The sequence below is a fragment of the Chionomys nivalis genome, chromosome 8, assembly GCF_950005125.1.
Source record: "Chionomys nivalis chromosome 8, mChiNiv1.1, whole genome shotgun sequence".
Lineage (NCBI taxonomy): Eukaryota > Metazoa > Chordata > Mammalia > Rodentia > Cricetidae > Chionomys > Chionomys nivalis.
Genome location: NC_080093.1, coordinates 4,278,405 through 4,302,155, shown reverse-complemented (window position 1 = coordinate 4,302,155; position 23,751 = coordinate 4,278,405). Strand labels below are relative to the sequence as shown.

Here is a 23,751-nt window from a genome sequence, read left to right as displayed (position 1 = left end):
ACTCCAGTCCTGTGAGGCACCTGTCGGGTTTTCTCTTGTGGTCTCCCCAGTCAGGAAGCAGACTCTGTTCTCCAGCTCAGTCACTCCCTCACTGCAGAGAACCTCCAGCTCTACTATTGCGTGTCCCTGTTTTAGGAGCTGACTGTCCCCCTCTGACTCTCTGGTCTAGAGGCTTGGCAGGCGCAGGTCATCAAGGGTTTGGTGGGCAGGTTAGGTTCGGCAGTGGCCCCTATGGAAGATTTGGCAGGATTTGAAAGCATTTTCCTGCCAGCCTGTGTCTACTCCTGAGGAGGCAAGTGGTGTGACGGAACCTTAGAAAAGTCATGATACCGGGGATTAATGGCCCGGGCTTCCTTTCCCTGCTAGTCCAAGTAAGCCTCGCTTGCATAGCATCATCTGTATATTTTACTGTTGCCTTCGGTCATGTGGGCATTGACTGGGCCCGGTGGATGAAATGAAATAATGCATGCACATTTGCACACAACAGCACCCACGCCAGGAAGATACAAGCAGAGCCTCACCTGAAGCTGCTGGCAGCTCAGTCGGGCTAGCTGCCAGGTGGGGAGCTGCCTTTAGGGGCGAGGACGCTGAGATGATTAGCTGTCACGGCAGAACACAGGCGGCTCTGACCGTGTCCTTCCAGGTTCTCCAGCTGGCCCGTGTCTCAAGGAAGGCTGTCCAGAGCTCCGCATGGGGTCTGTTGAGCAGCCAGGAGACACAGGATTTGACTGAAATCTCTGGCCCTGTCTCCTCCTACAGGTCAGGGTGGGAGCCTTGCAGTTTGGTTCCACTCCTCATCTGGAATTCCCCTTGGACTCCTTTTCTACCCGACAGGAAGTGAAGGCAAACATCAAGGGAATAGCTTTCAAGTAAGTATAATGGACTAGTGCCATGATGGCTCTAAAGCTAGCTGCCTGCTCCTCTCTGTCTCTCTCTCTCTGTTCCCCCTCCCTATTTTTGAGACAGGGTCTCTCTGTGTAGTCTAGGCTAGCCCAGAACTCTCCCTGAACTCACAGAGACCTGCCTGCTTCTGCCTCCCTGAGGTCTGGGATTTAAGACACGTGTCCCCACACCTGGTGAAGCTGCCCTTGAAACTGCTGCTGCCTTGAAGGGTCTGGTACTGCTCTCCTCTCGGCCCAGCTGTGCATTCTGGATCATTCTCAAGGCGGCCCCCCATTAATACAAGATGACATCCAGGTGGAAATTTAGAACACTAGTTTAAATTTTTTTCTATTATTATATGTAGTTGAGAATTACTAGAAGAGAGGGTTAATGAAGATCCTGTCAGGTGAACCTGGGAGGTTATGGGAAGAACACGAGGTGCCAGCCTCAGTTATCCCTGGAGACCTCTCAGCTGGGAAGGTTACCCACACTTCTCCAAACCTCACTTTTTACAAAGTCCTGAAGAGGAAGTTCCCTTCTATTATTCAGGGTACTTTAAAATTGTGGAGAACCGTTCATGTGTTCATCTGCGTACATGATGCATGCATGCATGCATGTGCTCATCTGCATGCACAGAACATGAATGCATGCACGTGATCATCTGCATGCACAGTGCATGAATGCATGCATGTGCTCATCTGCATGTACAGTGCATGAATGCATGCATGTGCTTATCTGCATACACAGTACATGAATGTATGCATTGCTCATCTGCATGCACAGTACATGAATGCATGCATGCATTTTCTCATCAATGCATAAATGTATGCATGTGCTTATCTGCATACAGATATATTTTGTATGTATTATATATGTATGTGCATAATCTCTATGTAATTGTGCTCTACATACATGCATACACATGTATATTTAGGAACACACACATCATACACATTGTTTCCACTAACCCTCAGGGAAGAAGAAGTTTAATTACCCAACTCTGAGCTCTGGGTCTGCCCTGGTCTCCACTGTCCTAGCGCTCAGTGACATCCTGCCCGAGGTCTCTTGTTCCAGCCATCCATAGTCATCAATTTCAGTTATGAAGACTCTGAGCCCTGACGTTCCTTTCCAGTCAAAGGCCTCTGAGATAACCCATATTCTTCAGCACCTGAGGCCCCACATAGGGCACAGCAAGATCTTGGTGGATTCTGCAGTCCCCAGGGTCTCCTAGGAACTGTCCATGACTTTATCCCAGAATCTTATCCAGCCCTTTGTAGATAGAAGTTTCTGTTCCACCCAGCCCTGCAACCATTCAGTTTCAAAGAAATACACAGAGGCCTTTATTATAAACTGTTTGACCTATTAGCTCAGGCTTATTACTAACTAGCTCTTAAATTTAAATTAACCCATAATTCTTATCTATGTTTAGCCCTGTGGCTTGGCACCTTTTCTCAGTGAAGCATTCTCATCTTGCTTTTTCTGCTTCTGGAAGACTCCATCTCTGCCTTTCCTCTTCCCAGAATTCTCCTAGTCTTGTCGCCCCACCTATACTTCCTGGCCAGTCAGTGTTTTATTAAACCAATATGAGTGACAAATCTTTACAGTATACAAAAGCATTATCCTACAGAAGCCCTTTTCTCTGCCCTGGGTCCCCCAAGCAGGAGGAGAGGCGAGCCTCTACAAAAAGAACAAATTTAAAAGGCACATCAGTGCTTTGAAGAGCTCCTGTGAGACACTGTGCCCCTGGGACTCCCAGGAACTGAGTACCTGTGGGACACTGTACAGAAACTCGTATGCACCATTCTTCACAGTGGTACTATCTATAACTGCACAGAAACTCTTATACACTGTTCTTCATGGTGGTACTATCTATAACTACACAGAAACTCTTATACACTGTTCTTCATGGTGGTACTATCTATAACTACACAGAAACTTGTATACACTGTTCTTCACGGTGGTACTATCTATAACTGCACAGAAACTCTTATACACTGTTCTTAATGGTGGTACTATCTATAACTGCACAGAAACTTGTATACACTGTTCTTCATGGTGGTACTATCTATAACTGCACAGAAACTCATATACACTGTTCTTCACAGTGATATTATCTATAACTGCACAGAAACTTGTATACACTGTTCTTCACAGTGGTACTATCTATAACTGCACAGAAACTCTTATACACTGTTCTTCACGGTGGTACTATCTATAACAGCTTCAAAATAAAAGCAGCAAGATGTGAAACTGGTTATTGGGTAAACAAAATGTGATATATTCACACAATGAAATATTATTCAGCTTTGAAAAAGAATGACCTACTGATTCATGCTATGTCATGAATGACCTGTAAAAACATGGCAAATGAAAAAAAAATCCAGATACAAAGGTCACATGCTATAACAAAGCTATATGAAAGCTTCTTTTCATTTACCTCATATAGTGCTGGGGAACAAACCCCAGGCCTTGCAGGTGCTTTCCCACTCAGTGTATTTTCCAAGACTTTTATTCAATTTTTCATAAATTTTATTTATTATTGGAGGGGCATGTGCTTGATCTGGGGGTGGATGGCATATGTGCCACAGCATGTGTGTGGGAAGTGGGGACAGTTTTGTGGCATTGGTTCTCTTCTCCCACTTAATGTGGATCCAGGGCTTGAACTCGGGTCTCCAGGCTTGCCTGGTAAATACCTACTTTACCTGCTAAGCCATCTTGCTGGACCCTTTGTTCTGTCCTTGTGAAACGTCTAGAGTGGCATATACCTGGGCATGCATTAGCATTGTCCTGGGTTTAGGGAACAAGGATGCTTACTAACAGATTCAGGGTTTTTAGAGTAATGAAAAAGCTTTGAGTTTAGTGTTATGGTCATACTGGTTAATAGGTTTTCTGTCCCGTGATAATAGGCTACTCCTCTGATACAGTAAGCCGAATCAAGCAAAACTTAAAAGTACAAGAACAGGTTTATTTGAACAAAGCAACTCCCAGGTGGATTCTCTAGTCCCAGAGATGGAGGCCTGAGAAGCCACACACCTGAACTAAAGCAGGGAAATTGCATAGCTTGTAGGCAAGGGATGATGACGTGTCTGCCACAAGCTGGGTTTGTGCCCAAGCACTGTCAAAAACTGAGTGCTTAGGTGGGAACTTGGGCTGCTGTTGGCAACAGGAAAGGAAGTTGCAATAGTCACCAGGAATGCAGAACCGGGCTTTTCACCCTGGCTTTTCTTTGTTTGAAGACTCTGAGTGGGCATGGTTGGGAGAGAGAGACAGGAATAGGGCTTTCTGGATTATATAGCTGGGGGTTCCAGCTGAACACTAGTGAATATATTAAAAATCACCAACCTGAAACTTTAAAAGGTTAATTTAGAATGCCAGAGGACGGAGATCAGCGAGGTGGCTCAGTATATAATGGTACTTGCTGTACACCTGAGGACCAGAGTCCAGTTCCTGGGACTCATGGTAGAAGGAGAAAACTGGCACCTGCAAGATGTCCTCTGACCCCAAATACATTCATGGCATGCATGTGCTGACACCCCAATAAATAAATGTAAGGAACAATTCAAAAATCCCAGAATAGGCTGCAGGGGGTGACTGAAGGAGCACCTTTGTCTAAACAAGTTCAGCTCTTCTTTGGGGATGTGTTTAGCATTTTTACATCCTCTTCTGACTATGAGACAACAAAAAGTAGTGGCTCTTTGTTGACCTCGGTTTTGGGATCAGTGAGAGCATCACAAATGAAGCTGTGCTTGCGTGCACTGAGGCCAGGCCGAGGAATGCTGGTCCAATGGGAGCAACAGTGACTCACCATGCCAGCAGTTCTCTCTCTCTCTCTCTCTCTCTCTCTCTCTCTCTCTCTCTCTCTCTCTCACACACACACACACACACACACACACACACAATGAGAGCAAGCAAGTGAAAGACCAGGCAGGCTGTATCCATGTTTTGGACATAAGAATAGCAGCAGAGTCCTCTCAGGACTGGGTTGAAGGCAGACATGGTCTACAGATATAGTGTATATATCTGATATACATACTGTGTATGTGTGTGCACACCATCCATCCACATCACTGAATGATGAACGATACTTCAGCCATGCTGTTCACGTGGCTAACCACTTCATGATTCTATCCCCTTCACAGTTGCTCATGCTGGAGAGATTCCCGTCAGCTAAAGGGTTTGGCCTCAGTCAGCCAACGGTTCGCTGGCTTCAAATCCATTGTCATGAGTTAACTGTCCTGGCCAGCTGCTGGCCCTGTGAGTCTTCTTGGTTTGGATGGTGGAGATGCACCTTTGAGCCTCTGCTAGGAGTCTCTGCTCTTCCTCCCAGCAGGAACCCATTTGCCTCTGGGCTCCCTCCTCAACTCCTCCCTCACTTCCTCCTTGTGTTTCCTCAGAGGCGGGCGCACAGAGACAGGCCTTGCTCTGAAGAGCCTGCACAGAGGGTTCCCGGGAGGCAGACATGGTGCTGTGCCCCGGCTCCTTATCATTGTCACAGATGGCAAGTCCCAGGGGCCCATGGCTCTGCCTGCTAAGCAGCTGAAAGAGAGGGGCATCATTGTGTTTGCCGTAGGTGTCCGGTTCCCCAGGTGAGTGTCTCAGTCCGCATCTTCCCTTACTCAGTGGGGCCAACATGACCAAAAGCCTTCCAGAACCTTCACAGACCCAGCGAGATTGAGGGGCTGAGAGAGCCGACTGGTCTTTGTCTCCCTGACTTGTTTTGTGGGTTCTGGTTTGCATCGCACAGCCCATCCCAACCTTTGAAAGCACCGGGCTTTCATGCCACCTTCCACCTTTAACTGAGCATTTGGTTGTAAGCATCAGGAATCAACTCAAAATCATTGGACAAAATCAAGTCACCACCCTGCTTCCCCACGTAGGGCAGCCACCCCTCTGGTGGGTCAGAGCCATGAGCCTCAGTGCCGCTCGGCTCCACCCACCACACATCTCTTAAGCTCTCTCTACTGTCCTCTCAGCCTGGGAAGGTTAGGGTTAGGAGCTGGGGTCATAGGCAGCATGCCAGCTCACATAGTCACATCTCAGTGTTGGGTGGAGGAGGAGGGGACCATCTCCAGCTCTGCTAATCCAGTTCTGACCAGCCCGAGTCACTTGTACATCTGGTTCTGGCAGTGGGTGGGGAATCTCTGAGAAGTTCACTACCCTCTCCAGGCCCCTCATCCAGGTTGGGCAGGGAGTCTGAGAAGTCTACTTTTCTCTCCAGACACCCTCATCCAGATGTTGGGCAAATCTGCCTTCCTGGAAGAGGGGGCCACATACTCCCATGCTCTCAACCTAAAAAATGAACGTGTACCTAACTAATCCTTGGATCTCTAAGTAGGTTCTAGGGGAAATGACTTTGGGTTGGGCACCATGTTTACATTCAGAAATGTCTTTTGTTTTATGATTCTGGCTAGCACCCGAATTCCTTGGGCAGCTTTTGAGAAAGCCTGTTTTGGACCAGAGCAGTGGAGGGGGGACAGGAAGGCCACATCCGAGAACCCCTCTTCTTTGTGCCGAGGGATAACTGGGTATTGTGTGAAAAGTTTGACCTCTGTGAGTTCAACTAAGAGTGGAGAGTTTGATACCAGTGAAGTTGGAAGGTGGTGACTGGCTCTGTCTGAGCTGCAACAGTGGGGTTCTTCTCTTCCCATCACAACAGTGGGGTTCTTCTCTTCCCATCACAGACTTCTGCTCATCTTCAGTTTTGAAGATATTTGTGACTGTGTCAAGATGGGCACACAGGCATGCCACGGTTCACTAGTGGAGGTCAAGTCTCCCCTTCCACGTGGGTCTCAGGGATCAAACCAGGGTCATCAGTGCCCTCACCTGCTGAACCTCTCACTGGCTCTTAAGCAAACAAAACTAAAATTAACATTTATTTGCCTTATTATAAAACGATTCTCTGTGTTACCTCTTCTTCATGACCTAGGGGCATCCCAAATACCATTTTGCCCTGGGCAGTGGTGGCGATGCCCTCGGCACTGAGGGGCTCTGGCTGCATCCCCTCTAAGGCTGCACATGGCTTTCCTTGGCTGCCCTTGGGGCTTGTGTTGTACCTCAGTGTTTGGCTGGCATTGGCTGTCCTTATTGGTTTTTCTCTTTCTCATCTCAGAAAGCCTTTTCTCATTTGCTTTCTGATTGTTTTAAGCAATTAATATATAACTTAAAAAACAAGAGAGGAACGTCTGACAAAAGAAAATGCATTAGGAATGTATTTATAGATACATCTGTGTGCGTCACCCTGTAAAGAAAAGAATTCCCATAGTTAAAGTTTTGTTTCCTTATCAGCTATGACTTTCAGAAAAGTCAGTTCAATCCCTTAGCACTATGTCTTGAATATGAGCTGATTGGTCTGAGGATGAGATATTTTAGCACAGGGTGGCCTATTGCTGGGCTTCCTTGAGACCCTCCTGTATGTCTCACCTGGACGATGAGGTTGTTATGAGCTGACCTCTGGGTCAGTGGGATATGCTGTGGTCCAGGAGTTAGGGAGGCAGGATGAGGCAGGGTATGGATATCAGCTGCTGGAATTTTCCCCCAGGTGGGACGAGCTGTTCACCCTGGCCAGTGAGCCAAAGGAGCAGCACGTGCTGTTGGCTGAGCAAGTGGAGGATGCCACCAACGGTCTCCTCAGCACCCTGAGCGCCTCAGCGCTCTGCACCTCTGCTGATCCAGGTAGGACCGGCCAGCCTGCAAGGGAATGGCATTGAACCTCACACACTGGGGCATGGATGGAACAGGGCTCCTGAGGCAAGAACCTCTTGGGGAGGGCTGGTAAGAGAGATAGGCAGGTCCTGTCCTGAGAACTGCATTCTGTCTCCCTCTGGCTGACGTTGTGGGTTTCCCAGCTGGAATCTATGGGGAAAGAAGGGCCTGGGTTTATGGTCAGTTTGGTTGGGCCCTCTCCCCTGTTGGGGAGAAAGAACCGAGTCCACACTCCTTGCTTGGCTGCATGGAGGGACTCAGGGAGGTTTGGGGCTTATCTCTCCTGTTGGGGTCCACCCATAACTAGAGGGACTGTCATTAGAAAGTACTCATATGCATGCTCCATGTGGAGCCCTGGTCAGAGAAAATCCTAAAAGTGCCTCCCTTCACCGCTCTGCACCAGAGAGGCCACGGGTTATACAGGGAGGGTAGAGTAGGACCCCACAGCAGCAGTCTGGAGAGCAAGGGCAGAGGCGAGCAGTGCCCCTCATCTTCTGACACAGATTGCAGGGTGGAAGCTCACCCCTGTGAGCGCAAGACACTGGAGACCGTCAGGGAACTGGCTGGCCATGCCCTGTGCTGGAGGGGGTCGAGGCAGGCGGATGCTGTGCTGGCTGTGCGTTGTCCCTTCTACAGGTTTGTCCACGTGGTCTGGGGCAGAGACACGGCACAGGGTCCATCCCATAATTCTGAGGGCTCTAAAACCGCAGGGAGATCAGCACTCCTGGGTCCTGGTGCTGGACAGTTTGGAGTAGAAAAGCAGGATATATGGGATGAGGCCACAGATGGAGCTCTGAGAACCAGGGAGGGCACAGCTACTTGCTGTAGGTCTCTCTGTCTCCTGAACACTTAGTCTGGCTTGCCTTGGGTGCTTGGGGGTGAGGTGGGGGAGGGGAGCTTGCATTGGAAATAGAAGCCAGGGAGAGCCTGGAGGGGGAGATAGTATTTGTATCTAGATCTGGAGGAGACAGGGACGATCCACATGCAAGTCTCTGTGGATTTATTTGCCTCTGTCTCCCAAGTGCTGGGACTAAGGGCATGCACCACCATGCCCAACTACAATGCTAACTTTCAATGTGACGCCTACTTCATATCTTTTTTGAGGGTAGAGGGAAAGGCTCTGAGTCGTTTGAAACATCCCCTACTTGATGCACAAGGAAGGATGTGTGTTTAGTGCTGTGATCTCTGAAACGTTTGGTCATTCCATCACTGTACTTCCTTGTATTGTAGCTGGAAGAGAGTGTTCCAGACACACCCCGGCACCTGCTACAGAACCATCTGTCCAGGTATGTATGCCTCGTGGACCTACCAGTTCTCTGGGAAGCTGGTTTATGAAGGGGCACTGACAGCCCTGAGCAGGGGTGGCCGTGGATGAGGTCCAGGGCAAGAGGGATGGGCATTTAGTGGCCAAGGACTGTGTCCTACTGTCCCAAGTCCTCATTTGCTTGGTGGCATACTGTCACTGAGAATGGATAGCATTGGAACTACCTGCCTTAGCCAATGCACTTTTCATCAGTGAGGAACACCTTGAGTAACAAGACACCCCATGGGCTAGTATGCTGTGTGTCCACCTTCATACCAGGACATCCTATGGGTCAGTGTGCTGTGTCCACCTTCACACCTGACACCCCATGGGTCAGTGTGCTGTGTGTCCACCTTCACACCGGGACACCCCATGGGTCAAGTGTGCTGTGTCCACCTTCACACCGGAACACCCCATGGGTCAAGTGTGCTGTGTGTCCACTGGTAACATTGTCAGAGAATTATGAGGACAGAGAAGCTCGTGGGGTGAACAAAGGTGCCCACGGATGTGGAGGCAGCAACATTCATCACTGGGCAGCCTGACTGTGGTGTGTTGAAAGCTCACCGCTCTTCTGTGCCAGGAGGTAGAAGCCTTGGGCACCCATAGGTGACTCTAACAAAGGAAGGCCATCAGCCCACAGCCATGCTGTTTCTACCTTGATGCTACTGAGGTCACATCCTTAGTAAACTCAAGTGAAACACGACTTAGTCATTATGACCCCCGCCTACCCCGCCACCCCCACGCTGGCCCTTTCAGCCTCCTCAGATAATGACAATGTCCTAACGTCACAGCAGGAGCACAGCTATGCAGACTCATCCAATTGTCTTGGGCCTTACCAAGGTCTTCCAACTGTTCCCAGTGCCTCTTCTGGGTATTTGATTCTTTCTTGGCTGTCCTCCTACCAGATGGTGTGGGAGAAAGCCGAGACCACCCTTCAGGCATCGCTCTCCACTCTGTGCTTGTGTTCTCGGCTTTTAGTGGGTATTTCTCTGACAGGCCCTTGTGACTCCCAGCCCTGCCAAAACGGAGGCACATGCATTCCAGAGGGCGTGGATAGGTACCACTGCCTCTGCCCACTGGCGTTTGGAGGGGAAGTCAACTGTGGTATGTATGCCTGGGACTCCAAGATTGACTACCTGCGGAGAGGTAGGGACTTGGGGTAGCCCTTCTTGTCCCCTGCTAGCTGCTGGCAGAAAACAACCCTTAAATTTTCAAGCCACCTTCTTTTCCCATAGCCCACTGTTCTGTCCTACAGTGCAGCCTCAGACATCCCATGGTTAATCCAGACGGTGATACGCGGGCAGAGCTGTGGAATAGCCGCTGCCTAATGTCTGAACATGTCTGTGGCTTGTTTGATGCCTTCTACAAAAGAGAAATAAGGAGTTCTAGCTTCTTTTGGTTTTATGGGGAAGTTTCTAGAAGCCTTAGCTCAGGGAGGTGGGGGAAGGGGGGATTGGGGGATGGACAGTTAAATAAGGTTATGTAAGGTGCCCAGCACAGTGCCCAGCATACAATGAGAACTTGTTAAGTAACTTTTGCAACTGTGCCTGCTATTGCCTTCATTGGTGATCCTTATGGAACAAGTAAATCTCATACCTCAAGCCTACTCAAAATCAGTTCAGGGCACAACTGTACCTGCAAAAAGCAAAACAGGGAAGCTTCTAGAATAAACATAGCGTATTTCTGTGATCTTAGAAGCTGACAAGACTATCTCAGGGCTCAAAGGGCACTAACCACAATGGGGAGGAAAGTTAGAGAGTAGATGTGCTTTGCTTTATAAAAAGCAATTGGACTGCGTCCCTCAGCAGAGGCAGGAAGACACACACTACCTCTGTCTCTTCTGTCTCTCTCTGTGACCATTGGACACTTACTCCGGGGTTGCCAGCGTCTTCCTGGGAGGTTCCTTGTGCTGGAAGTGGTATGGAAGCCTCTCCAGTAGGGCTGTTCTGCAAGCTGCGGTGGCCCTACATGACAGTATGTCTCACTGTGACTGACAGCCCCAAAGCTGAGCCTGGAATGCCGGATCGACATCCTCTTCCTGCTGGACAGTTCTGCGGGCACCACCCTGGAGGGCTTCCTGCGGGCCAAGGCTTTTGTGAAGCACTTCACACAGGCCGTGCTGAGTGAGGACTCTCGAGCCCGTGTTGGGGTGGCCAGCTACAGCAGGGACCTGATAGTGGCCGTGCCTGTCGGGGAGTACCAGGATGTGCCAGACCTGGTCAGGAGCCTTGACAGCATCCCCTTCCGTGGCGGCCCAACGCTGACCGGCAGTGCCTTGCTGCAGGTGTCGGAGCATGGCTTTGGGAGTGCCAGCAGGACAGGCCAGGACAGGCCACGCAGAGTTGTGGTTCTGCTCACCGAGTCACACTCCCATGATGAGGTGGCCGGGCTAGCAGATCACGCAAGGGCCCGGGAGCTGCTCCTCCTGGGCGTGGGCAGTGAGATGGTGCAGGCGGAGCTGGAGGAGATAACCGGCAGCTCGAAGAATGTGATGGTCTACACGGACCCTCAGGACCTATTCAGCCAGATCCCGGAGCTGCAGAGGAGGCTGTGCAGCCAGCCACGGCCAGGTAGAATTGCGCATCCTATCCTAGGGCCGGGTTGTCAGCAGGCAGGTTCGTCTTTCTTCTTAGCACCGATAATCATTTTCTTCTCCAGTGTCTGTGCTGGGGACTAGAATCAGTCACACGGCCAGTAGAGATGGGGTGTAGCTCTCTGAGGGGGCTTCTTGTGAGAACTAGCTAACACAAGCCACACACACACACACACACACACTCAGCATGTCCAAGCGCTCTGCCGATTACAGGTATTACTAATTAAACTTGATCATTGTTATTATTCTTTTTTTTTTTTGTTTTTTGTTTTTTGTTTTTCGAGACAGGGTTTCTCTGTGGCTTTGGAGCCTGTCCTGGAACTAGCTCTGTAGACCAGGCTGGTCTCGAACTCACAGAGATCCGCCTACCTCTGCCTCCCAAGTGCTGGGATTAAAGGCGTGCGCCACCATCGCCCGGCTCATTGTTATTATTCTTAAGGAGTGCTGAGTCTACCAAGCCTCCATGAGAATGGTGGCTTCCTAGCCTCTCTGCTGATACCTCATTAAAGAGAAATGCATTCTTGGGACACAGGCACACACACGCTTGTTATACACTCAAACACAACCAAAGTGAACATTTCCCAAGGTGGTACCTACCCTGTCTCCCTGGCGTGTGCTGTAGTACTTCTGTTTCATTGTGTGAGTGACTGTGAGAGAAAGAACGGCAGGCCCGGGAGTAGGCATGCAGGGGCCCGGCCAGCACCGGGAACACCAGAGCCGGAACACTCCGTAAGAGCGTACTTCAGTATGGAGGAAACTGCCAGGGTACTCAGCATCCCAGGCATATTACTGTCCCCAAAGTCCCCACTCCTGTAGCAGTTCTGAGGACTGCTATGCCCCCCCCCCATTCTGTCCCTCTAGGACAGAATCCTATGGCAAAGTGATTTGGGCTTTATTTTGGTTGCAGATATCCAGAAGAGATGCGCCAGCTGCAGAGGGTCCCTGTGTTCGTTCCCTCGCATAAGAATGGATAGTTGTTACAGTTAACAGACCAAGACTGATAAACTATTAGTACCTGTCTCCTCAGCTTTTACCTGAAATCTCCTTGTTCCCTCCCCCATGCCAGCAGTGTCCTCCCCTAGGACAGCTAGTGGCCCTGTCTCCTCAGGCTCCTGTGATTGTGGCAGTTTCTATATTTTCTTTGTGCCCATTGTGGTTTTTAAGAGCCGATAAATCAGGTCACCAGACCCTCTGACTCCACACTGAAATGTTCCCAATGGCAACCTGTGCATCTCTAAGAAAGCTGAGCCGGTTCCACTAGCTTCCGAGAGCTTCCTGTCTGGCTGTTACAGCCTCCACAGTTCCCACACACTGGAAGAGGGAGGAAGGTGCCTCCCTGCTTAGAGATACCCACCCGTCAGCTTCAGCTCTCTCCTTTTCCAGAGCCAGCAGGAGCCTCACCTCCCCAGGAACCCCCAAGGCACATCTTGTCCTGCTGCTCCCTCTGGCCCTTTCCCGCTCCCCCTACTGTGCTGTAGACTGTGGCACACTCATGTTCTTTTCCCAGCCACCTGTCATAGAAAAAGGGTGGGTATCAGCCCTCTTAATACACGTATTAGAATTCTGTGTGCAGTGGGCAGCATGTGGCAAAAGGGGACAGGTGAAGTGCAGCCATCTGGGTCTCCAGAAGGACTCCATATGCTTCTTTCATAGATCAGGGGTGAATGACCTGAGCCAGCAGGTGGTTTGACTTGGCCATCTTGTGGCTTCCGTGTTGAGGTGCAGGTTACCGTGTGTCAGTCAGCGAGAAGAAAAAGATGGGGGAGGAAGGCGGGAAGCAAGCAGCTTCCACTTGACACATGTTGGAACCCATAGTTTCAAATGTGGAAACCATGCTCCATGTAGACAGAGGCTACTGCACGACCACAGAGGCTGGAAATGGCACCCAAGTGGCCGCTTGTATTCACGCTTCTATTCTAGGAGAGTGGATACCACATGGCAGTCAGCACGCTGGCTGACCTGGACTGAGGCCAGGACAGACAAGAGACCTCTCTGCTTGCTCCTGCAGGCTGCCAAGCGCAGTCACTGGACCTGGTGTTTCTGCTGGATGCCTCTGCCTCCGTGGGACCCGAGAACTTCGCACAGATGCAGGCGTTCATCAGGAAATGCACCCTCCATTTTGATGTGAACCCTGACGTGACACAGGTGGGCCTGGTGGTCTATGGCAGCCAGGTGCAGACAGCCTTCGGACTGGACACCCATTCCACCCGCGCCGCCGTGTTGCGGGTCATGAGCCAGGCTCCCTACCTAGGGGGTGTGGGGTCTGCTGGCACAGCCCTGCTGCACATTGACGACAAGATGATGACCGTCCAGAGGGGCGCCCGCCCTGGTGTCCCCAAGGCTGTGGTGATGATCACAGGTGGGAGTGGGACAGAAGATGCAGCTGTCCCTGCCCAGAAGCTGAGAAGCAATGGCATCTCCGTCTTGGTTGTGAGCGTGGGGGCTGTCGTCAGGGAGGCTGTGCGGAGGCTCGCTGGTCCCCGGGACTCCCTGATCCATGTGGCAGCTTACACAGACCTACGGTACCACCAGAACGCACTCATTGAGTGGATATGTAGAGGTGAGTGGGAGAAGGGACGCATCTCTTAGAGCTGTCTTGAGCCAGGAATCTGTCTGAGCCGTCATACATGTCGTTATGAGAAAGACAGCTTCCTAGTCCTCATTTACCGTATGTCAGCTTATGTGTTAAATCCTACAGTCCCACAAAGTTCCAGGCATAAATATACATTGAAGGGCCCAAGAATCAGTCTCATCAATCACATGCTAAGCTGTTACGTCAGGACCAAGGGTGTTCATTCAGCTCCATGGCCTTTAAGATTGAACTGTGCTTGCTTAGAATAAGGGGGCCTTTGAATCTGACCCAGGCTTGGGCACATTCTCTTTTGCAGAAGCCAAGCGGCCAGTCAACCTCTGCAAACCCAGCCCATGTATGAATGAAGGCACCTGTGTCCTGAAGAACGGCAGTTACCGCTGCGAGTGCCGGGGTGGCTGGGGAGGCCCCCACTGTGAGAACCGTGAGTGGGTTCCTTCTGCGAGCGTGGATGGGGGTGGTCTCCATAGTCCTGCCAAGTCCTACAGACTCAGCAGAAGGCAGGCTGTCCTGTTCAGTCTTCCATGTCCCAGACATTCTTTTCTAGGGTCGGAGATACAGGATGATGGCTGAGACAGAAGATCTGCTCTATGGAGCTTCCATTCTGGCGTGGGGGCAGCAAGCCTAGTGCAGCGGTGGCATTGGAGTGTGGCATTAGGAGGAGTCAGGTGCCCTGGAAACAGCATGACAGCAGGGAGAGAAATGCAGAGCATAGGGACAGTATTGGAGGTGGGACCAGAGACATGTAGGTGGGTAGACAGTGTGGCAGCTGCTGGCCATTCTTGAGTATCTCCATTTGTTTAGTGACATATTGGAACGAGGTGGGAGAGAGGTACTGGAGCCTTGAGAGGAAAGGTGCCATAAGGAGAGCCAGATAACAGGCCTGGGGACAGCAGCACCTGAGCCTCCTACATCAGGCAAAAATCAAGACAACCCCAAGTTATGGGTTTTCAGCCCTCGGTGCACACTGACTTCCAATGGCCAAGGAGGAGGTGTGGGCGGCGGGATGGAGGTCTGACCTGGCATCTTTCACTCAGAGGATTAAGTTGTGGAGAAGGACATGACGTAGTCACTGGCTGAGGAGAGTACTCAAGCACCCTCAAAATTCACTTTCTTTCCCAGGTATCTTGAGAGGCGATGCTCCCATGGCAGAGCCCACAGGAAGACAGCAGCCAACCCCCTCCCAGCAAGCTCCCAGGCATCTCAGAATCTGAAAGACACTGTCTATGGCCCAGTGCACCTCCCGGGGTCCTGGAACAGCTGCTTCCAGCTCTAAGCAGCGCTGTCCTGCCCACAAGCCTCTACCACAGAGAACTGTGCTGCTTGGGACGTTGGAAATACGTGTCAATATTTATGTGCTGTATCTGCTGGTCACTTTTCTAGAGGATAAGAAAGAGGTCAGGGGAATTTGATGGCCTGTTTGGGGGTCATTTTGACCATCGCAAATTCTAGACAGAATGCTAAAAAGGTTGCAGTGCCCAGAGGAAGGCGTCTGACAGAGTGTACCATGCAGCAATGGTATTGACACAAAACGTGGGCTTCTCCATTTTCCAAAGATAGCTCATAGATTTAGTTTGAAAAAGGATTGTGTGGCATTTGTGACTTTTTCTGGTGATCAGATCTGCATGTGGGAAAGACATTAGGAAGGTCTCAGCAACCTGTCCAATTAACCAGTCTGTATATACAGACGGGGCCTAGTGTACAAATGGCTCTGGTCTCCCTGTGAGGTTGGTCTGAGTGCTGCGCAAGAAGACCTCCAGGGGGTTTCCTTTCAGAGATTATTAGAGAGGTGAGTGGTATGGGGGTCCTCTTTTTAGTGGTGGCAATGAAGGGCAGACTTCACAAACTCGGCCATTAGGGAGTGAAGGGGTAACGAGGAGGTTCTCTTTGAAAGCTTATTGGATTGCTTTGTCTTGCATGCTTCTCCCGCTCAGTCTGTTGAGCTTTTCACAAGAAATCTGTCACTGGTGCATCCGGAGTAATTGTATCTGTGTGGCCACAAGGACTCTTTGAGCACCTAGCTTTGCAGCACTAATGTGTGTTCCTCCCACGCTTGCTTGCGTGTGCTGTCAGCAGCAGCACGGAGAGCTCTGAAGCTGCAGACAGCCTTTGAGAAGCATGGGTAATGTCATGATGGGACATGTATGACATATGCTCCCACTGAGAGGTCCCCACCATTACAGGCATAGAGAACCTTGTCGGGGTTCTGTGGGCCAAGTCTGTCTGGCCGAGACGCTACTTCTCTCTCCAGGTTTGCACTGTGATTCCCTTCACATTTAGACTGTGGATACGGACAGTTCCATATTGTTACATTTCAATCATTGAATCGATCTTCTGACTCCCTGGATAAGGTCTGGTTTGCAGTATGTAGACATTTTTCTATCCGAGCAGTGCTAACTTTCATGGAACCCCTGGATTTCCCAAACTTTCATCCTGTTGCATTCATGATCTTCTCAGCAGTGTGTATATTTAAGGCTTCCCTGTCAATTCCGCTTTTCCGTCTGCTTAGGTTATCTTTTTTTTTTTTTTTTTTTTGTAAGTTGAGGTAGCATGTTCAAGGAGTCAGAATTTTGTCTTGTTGATTTTTAAGTAGAAAATAAATACATTTATGTTCTAAATTTCCTTAATCATTGCATAGGCAGCCTCTTAGAATCGGTTTGTTTCTTCTCCCCAAGAGTTTACTGTTTAACATCCAAAGGTTTGGTTTCCAATTGTATGCATGACATTAGCTTCCTGAGGCATTTCCTGTGTATTTGGTACCTTATCGATTATACAGTAATTAACTCAGCACTTGATTAAGGATCCTTATTGCTAGGCTACCCCTTGTGGCTCAGCCAGTTTTTACAGTTTATTTAGACAATGAATTTAAATATAATCAAAACCTTTGCCCCGGGTCATGCCATGAAATACAAGGGAAACCCAAAATACAATGAACATTTTATTTAAAAAATCTAACTCACCACTTGGTGACCTTTACCAAGTGTTTATTTCACAGGAAATAAATGCCCTGGGATTAGAAAGACAATATGAATAAAAAATATTTAGCCTTCAGGAACCAGCATTCGATAGCTGATTCTGAATGCCCAGAAATGGGGTCGATGAAATGTTTCGACCGGTGTTAATGCCATCACAGAGAGACAGAGCACAAAAGGACAGCACTGGCTGCCAATCTGAGCAGGCGAGAGAGGCTGCTCACCACTCTTTCCTGCAAGGGGACCAGACATTAAAAACGGTTTTAAAATGGAATGAAGAGGCGATTAACTAACTTTTCTTAAAAATGGCCTGGCCACAGGACGGAGTCTGTAAACACAGGGAGTTTCCCCCATACAATACAGCGTTGTTTAAGAGTTTCTTTTAAAGGCAGTTGAATCTGGAAAGTCCTTGGTCGAGTCGGTGCCTTAGCTTGGTCCCAAATGTGTCCCTGCTACTGGTCTCCAGAGTTCATGCCTTTGGTGGCCAATGCTCTTTAAAATTACCCCTAACACTGCCAAACGCAGGATTAAAGATAAGGGGTCAGCAGTTTACATTTTCTTGTCACCAAAGCCACATGGCCATTTTTCCACCACTTAAAAATCTTGATAAAACAGATTGATGAATAAAATCTTTTTTTTTTTTTTTAAAAAAAGGTGCAATGTCTCATTGACGGCCAATAGACTTAGGTCTCCAAAGAAGCTGCTGCCGCCGCCGTATTCCCTTTGGCCTGGAAAGGGGACAGTGCCTTCTTCTGACCCATTCATGGCACCTCATCCCTTGCTTTTCTGCACAGATTCACCCTCAGAGGGGCTGTTATTGATGACTTGACGGAAGCAGGATTGTCACCAAGGTCCACAATGACACAGAGTCTTTAGGTGGTTGATTTGTGTTTCCTAACTGGCTCCTTTCTTCTCCCATTCCTGCAGTACCAAACGTAAGCACCCAATAAAGTTATCCTCTGTAGCCACCCTTATATACGTAGAAAAGGCAAGAAAACTATAAGCGCGAAAGCAGTTACAAGCACAGCTAGCCTCATCCCTGTGTGGGGCAGCTCTGGAGAGTTTGCGGCCGTGGGTCACGCGAATGCTGTGATTGATTACTGATGCCTGCATGGTAAGGGGGCGGAGCTCATGCAATTAGATGGATTTAATAGTTCACCATTGGTGGGGGTGTTTGACTGTCTCACTAAGTACACAGGACAGGAACAAGGAGCACGCTGGGTTCGTCAAAGCCAAGGCAGCTCTAAGCATGCTTCTTATACATATGAGTTAAGAATTAATAATGCTTCTTGCTTAGTCCTTGGGCAAGAAGCCATGACATGGAATCTTGAGCCTTTTATCGCTAGCCTCTTTGGTTTTGATGGTGGACACCCTTTGGATTAAAAACATTTCAGTCGCAGCCTGCCCTAGAATCTACTCCTGAGTGGAGGGGATGCCCTCAGGCTCATTGGGAAGAACACTCGAATTAAGTACCTTGCTGGTTAATCAGTGCCAAAGACTGAGCCACGGCGGTTTTCTTCTGAGAGCACACCTCTCATGCAGAGCTAATGCCAAAAGCCCATGCAGTGTTCCATCTACTGCCAAGAGGCCCTGGGGGCGGGCATGGGGGCAGGACTCACCTTGGCTTTCTGTAGGACGGTGCCTTTGCCTGTGACCATGATGGAAAGAGGCCTGTTCTTGAGCACGGAGGCAGAGTTGACTGGGGTAGAGTCTGACATGGGGGCAGGGGCGGCAGCTTTGGGCTGTGCCTGAGAACAAGGTCAAGAGGTTTACATATATAAAGCCCGTCTCTCCCACCTGTGCGCAGGAGCCCTGCATACAGCTCAGAGGAGCCACAGTGCCCGGCACTCACGCGAGGGCTCATGTTGTCCAGGTGGGTGGTATCCACAGCTGTGCCCAGCGTCACGGGTCCAGCCTCGGCCTTCTTCAGGTTGTCCTTCACCTCCATGATGTTGAGCTCAAGGTCCACAAGCCTGCTCTCCTCGATCCGGCACTCCTCATCCACTCTCTTCAGCTTCTGCTCCAGGTTGGCCAGGACTCCCTTATCTGCAGAGAGAATGAAACTTGCTGCAGAAACCAGTATTTCAGCCAAGGCCGGGGAGCCACGCTGCACAGAGGCAGGGTTTGCATGCACCCCCTTCATGTGGACCACATGTCTGCATGGAACATGGAAAGGTGGGAATGGGCCTTTCAATGTGCAGTGAAGAGCCTTCTAGCTGGGATCTGAGTTATCGGTTCTCACAGGCTGGAGGGCAGAGGGGGAGCTCTGCTCCCACAGGCAGACCTGAGTCTGAACCCAACTCCCTGCTAGTGATCCTCACACTCAGTTCTGGCCTGAAGCAACTTTTCCAATGGCCCTTGGAGGGCAACTGGGACGTTCTGCCCTGGCCCATACTGTTGCCTCTATCCCCTGGTGCTTGAGGTTTCCCAAGGCCAGACTGGTCCCCAACCTTGGGATCCCCTTGTCCTGAAGTTAAATGATTACCTGCTAGAGCAAGTGAGAGCATCACCTATGTTCAACCCACGGCTTCAGCACCACTTACAACCACTATTAACCTGCCCCGCTATTCTTAAGCTTTACGAGAGACAACAGCAGCCCTGGGTGGATGGCATGGCAAACAATAACAGAAAATACAGAGAAATATACAGAGGAAAATTAGCTAGTGTTCGTGATGGTTGGCGTTCTGAATTCGCACATAGATATCATTTATAGCCAACATCAATGCTTTGAAATCACTTTCTTATCTGTGACTACAAGATCAAAGAGTGTATATGCCAGAATAAATGATAGATGTTTCTTTTCCCTATCTGGAATATCTATGTCAGAGAGCCAGGGAAGCCTAGACCCCTCCCTTCTTCACAGCCCAGCTCGATGTATTTAGGGGTTCCAAGGACTGCTATGGGTGAGCCTCTGTCACCTTCTGCTCTGAGCTGGTGATATATACATGATGCTGGATCTCTATCACTAATTTGACCAGACTGAGCGACGCCCAGGAGAGCAGTAAAGCATGCCTGTGATGTCTGTGGGGTCGTTTCCAGAGCTGAGCTCCTGAGGGCTTTTAACCAAGCAGTGGTTGAATCCGGTGGTAGATGGGAAGATGGTGGAGCCTTGTTTGGGACAGTGGGTTCTCAGGACAGGGCTCTGAGAGCTGTCTTTTAACTCTGCTCTACCACTCAGAAACAGAGCTCCTTCAGCCTCTAAGTTGTTTCAGATATTACATCACAGCAATAAAAACCTGCCACACAATATCTAAGAGTGCAGATCCCTAGAAACAAAAGGCGTCTCACTAGATGGAAGGAAACAAAGTATCCGCTTACAGAGACAAGCTTTCTTTGGGGCTGGAGACACTGCTGTGGTCTGAATGGGGATGGCACCCACCGGTTCACACACTGAACATTTGGTCCCCAGCAGGGGGAAACTATCAAAGGATTAGGAAGTGTGGCCTTGGAGTGGGGGGTGTGTCACTTTCAAAAGCCCACACCACTCCTGGTTAGCTCTCTTAACCGTGTGAGCTCTCAGCTATTGATCCAGTGCCATGCCTGCCTGCTGCCCTAAGCCCCACCATGACAGTCATGGACTCAACCCCTCTGGAACCATGAGCCCCACAATACATGCTTTCTTTTATAAGCTGCTGCCATGGCAATGGGAAAGTCACCAATACAGCTGCTAACTGAAGCGCTCTCTTGTGTACTTTAAATGGGTTCGCCGCTGGACAAATGGGCTCTGTCTTGACAACTAAAAAGCAGAGCGACTGTCCCCAAGACCTTCCTTCAGTTATCATGCCACAAGCTTCCCAGGAACTGCTGAGGGCTGCAGACCCTGGCCCCTTGGCTTTCTTTGCCTGCCGGAGTGAACTGATCAAAATAACTTGTTTACCTGTGCCTGCAGCTGCTCTAAGCACGAGACCCTGATGGCAGGGGAGTGGGTTCTGATGGGCTATTACTGAGAGATCCTGAGAGCTGGGGCGTGGCCAGAGCCCTATGTAAGCTGCCCCCGAGCACAATAAAGTTGGCATTCTTGTATCGAGGATGACCCGTGTCCCTGTCTGTCTGTGTGCGTGTGTTTTTAGTCTCCAGCTTAGTTCCTGGCTCGCGTACCCCACTGTACCCCAAGGTAGTGCAGGCAAGTGCTACAAGGAACCTATTTGTCCCCAAACCTGCTAAGCCAGTTGTGCTGGCTGGCACAACTCTGATTTAAATATCCAGTGAGATCCAGGGCAAGTAACTCAAAGGCCTCAGAGGTGGGTTGCTAGGAAACCTCCCTTGGATGATGTGAGACCTCGGAGAATCACCTAGAAGACCTCAGAATTCTTTGAGTGTCTTGCTTTTATGCACTTAAAACAGCAGACTGGATATTAAAGTGCACTGCAGGTGTGGTTAACTTAAGGGTGACTTGGGACATCAGGTCTCAAACCCAGGTGCAGATCCATCCTGGGAACAGCCTAACTACCTACTGGTGCTGTGGACCCTGGTTGGGGGATCTGGGCAGAAACTGCCTCAGACAGAACCAGCGGCCTTTCCAAGAGTGAGGCGACTGGTGGGGGAGGGGATCCAGAAGTCAGACATACAAATCCCGGTCCTTCCCTCTCAAAGCCCATGTGTTCCACCCTGGCCTTCAACCCGGAGCCCCTACCTGTGCACCTCAGCAGCATCTCTTTGAGTTCCCTCTTGTCTCTGCGGAGCTGAGCCAGGTGCCCCCGGATCTCCTCCTTCTTCCTCTCCAGTCTCTCCTTCTCCTCCGTGTACCGCTTCACCTCGGCCTCTGTCCGGTTCTTCCCAAGTTTGATCTCTACAGACCCAGAGAGGGAAAGGCTGGTACCAGCAGGAATGGATGAGGGCTAGACCTAAGCTCACTTCCTCGACTTAGAACCTAGGGTGTAGCAGAACACCCATGCTGAGCCAGCCCAGCAGGGATGGGGTTGCTCCCTCGGTTTTATTTTCCTGTGTTCTGGGGCAGGTTCCTTCACCTCTTTTAATCTGTCTCCTCACACGAAAGGGAGGGACTCAGACTAACTTCGTTTTAGACTAATGTCCTGACTAAAAGCCTGAGCCTGATCCATGTACCTGCGCTGGTCACCCTCAGCTTGTCCTTCACAGGCGGGCTGGCACTGGTGGGGGCAGAAACCACGGTGTCCGGGCAGTTGCCTGGGAAGGAGATTCTCTGCTGCTCGGCCTGCAGTTTGACTGTGGGGATTCTCAAGGCAGGCTCCAAGGGTTCTGAGGACTCCTGACTCTCCAGCGGCCTCTGTACCAGGAGAAATCACACTCCATGACCATAGAGTACGGCGAGGTGGCTGGGCACCTAGAGGTGTGTGTGTGGGGGGGGCTTGTACCTGCTGTTCCTCCAGGCTTTCTGGAGACCCTGTGTGGGGCTCGTCTGGGGTGAGGCCAGGGTCTGGGTTTACTGTGAGGGTCTCAGCTAGGTCGTCCAGCTGTGGCAACGCTGGGAGTGAAGCCTCTGCCTGTCCCTCACTGGGGCCATGCAGAAAGGACTTGACAGGGGTGAGATCCAGGTACACTCGGTCGAGCTCACTCTCGCTGTTAGCATCTACAGCAGGGGCAGCCTCCTCAGCAGGCTCTACCTACAGGAAAAAGTCAGATAGTGTTTTATTGCTTCATTCCCTTGGCTGTAGGGGACCTGGCCTGGCGTCTCCTGTCCCTTCCCATGCTGGAGTTTCTGGGTAGCCCCTTCCCTTCCGAAGGAACCCTCTGTGGAGTCCTGGGTGGGATGGTAGAGCCCAGAGGCAGAAGACCCAGGACGCAGCACTCTGTAAAGGAGAAAATATCAAGGTCTTTCTATTGGGGGGGGGGCAGGATTGAGGGAGGCAAAGCTGTCAACCACTCTGCTTCGTTCCAGAACCAGGACCCTGCCGCCGGCATGCTCAGCCCACCTCAGCTACCGAAGTGGCCTTTGAAGGCTAATGGTGTCACTGCTCCTACCCCACACCACCATCGACTCTACCTCAGCACTGACCAGAGCGAATAACCAGGTGTTTAATCTAGATAGGTCTCCAGGTTAGACCACACAACCCCTTGCACAAAAGATGAAGGGTCTGCATTGGTGGCCCTGTAGGTGACCTGGGGGCTGCTCATCTTGGGAACAATCTGACCCTCTGTGACAGAGTTTTGACAGAAGGACTCGACAGTCCATGCCACCATCCAAGTGCCTACCACCGTCATTGACTCTGACATGACGTCATCGTACAGCTCTTCTGGGCAGTCCCGACTGGGCAGGCCGTCAATGTATGTATTGGGTTCTGAGAACTTTCTCTGCATCAGTCTGGAAGACATAGATGGGTGCATGAAGCTTCCAGGACCCTGCAGGATCCCACCAGCATCAAAGAATGCAAACAAAAGCCCCTGGCTACACAGAGCTCTGAGTTAAGTGCCCACCCCTGCTGCCACCCCCAGAGTCCTCTCCTAGCTGTTGTTCCAGAACTCCAAGTCCCTCCTCAGATGCCTACGGTCATCTTCTTCAGGTCCTTCCCTTTTATACGTTCATCCTAGCACCAGCCACAAGATCTCAGCACATCTCACCCCATAGTACACTTGGGGCAGCTCAGACAAAATGCCTCTCCATTTTGTATGTTAGGGAACAAGCCTGTTCCAGTGGCCAAGCTGGCTTCTGTTAATATTGACCAAGATACACCTGCCTGAGCCCGTAGGCCCTTGTGTAAAACAGAAGTGCCCTGCATATCCCAGAATGCAC

At 50.3% G+C, this 23,751-nt stretch overlaps 2 protein-coding genes across 4 annotated transcripts in view; one reads left to right on the top strand and one right to left on the bottom strand.

Annotated features, from left to right (window-relative positions):
- Positions 1-15,944, top strand: part of Vwa2 (von Willebrand factor A domain containing 2) — a 28,220-nt gene extending 12,276 nt beyond the window's left edge. The window contains exons 5-14 of the mRNA XM_057779020.1: positions 760-869; positions 5,277-5,468; positions 7,421-7,554; positions 8,088-8,220; positions 8,815-8,870; positions 9,884-9,991; positions 10,885-11,457; positions 13,489-14,040; positions 14,369-14,494; positions 15,193-15,944. Coding sequence (XP_057635003.1) covers positions 760-869; positions 5,277-5,468; positions 7,421-7,554; positions 8,088-8,220; positions 8,815-8,870; positions 9,884-9,991; positions 10,885-11,457; positions 13,489-14,040; positions 14,369-14,494; positions 15,193-15,284 — 2,076 coding nt within the window. The 3' untranslated portion in view covers positions 15,285-15,944. The remainder of the gene's footprint in view (positions 1-759; positions 870-5,276; positions 5,469-7,420; positions 7,555-8,087; positions 8,221-8,814; positions 8,871-9,883; positions 9,992-10,884; positions 11,458-13,488; positions 14,041-14,368; positions 14,495-15,192) is intronic.
- Positions 15,945-16,995: 1,051 nt separating this feature from the next.
- Positions 16,996-23,751, bottom strand: part of Afap1l2 (actin filament associated protein 1 like 2) — a 103,937-nt gene continuing 97,181 nt past the window's right edge. For all 3 annotated transcript variants that reach the window (XM_057778589.1, XM_057778590.1, XM_057778591.1), the window contains 7 exons: positions 23,214-23,322; positions 22,376-22,624; positions 22,107-22,287; positions 21,676-21,831; positions 18,895-19,088; positions 18,662-18,790; positions 16,996-17,963 (listed from right to left, as the gene is read on the bottom strand). In XM_057778589.1, the coding sequence (XP_057634572.1) occupies positions 17,937-17,963; positions 18,662-18,790; positions 18,895-19,088; positions 21,676-21,831; positions 22,107-22,287; positions 22,376-22,624; positions 23,214-23,322 (1,045 nt within the window). In that variant the 3' untranslated portion in view covers positions 16,996-17,936. The remainder of the gene's footprint in view (positions 17,964-18,661; positions 18,791-18,894; positions 19,089-21,675; positions 21,832-22,106; positions 22,288-22,375; positions 22,625-23,213; positions 23,323-23,751) is intronic.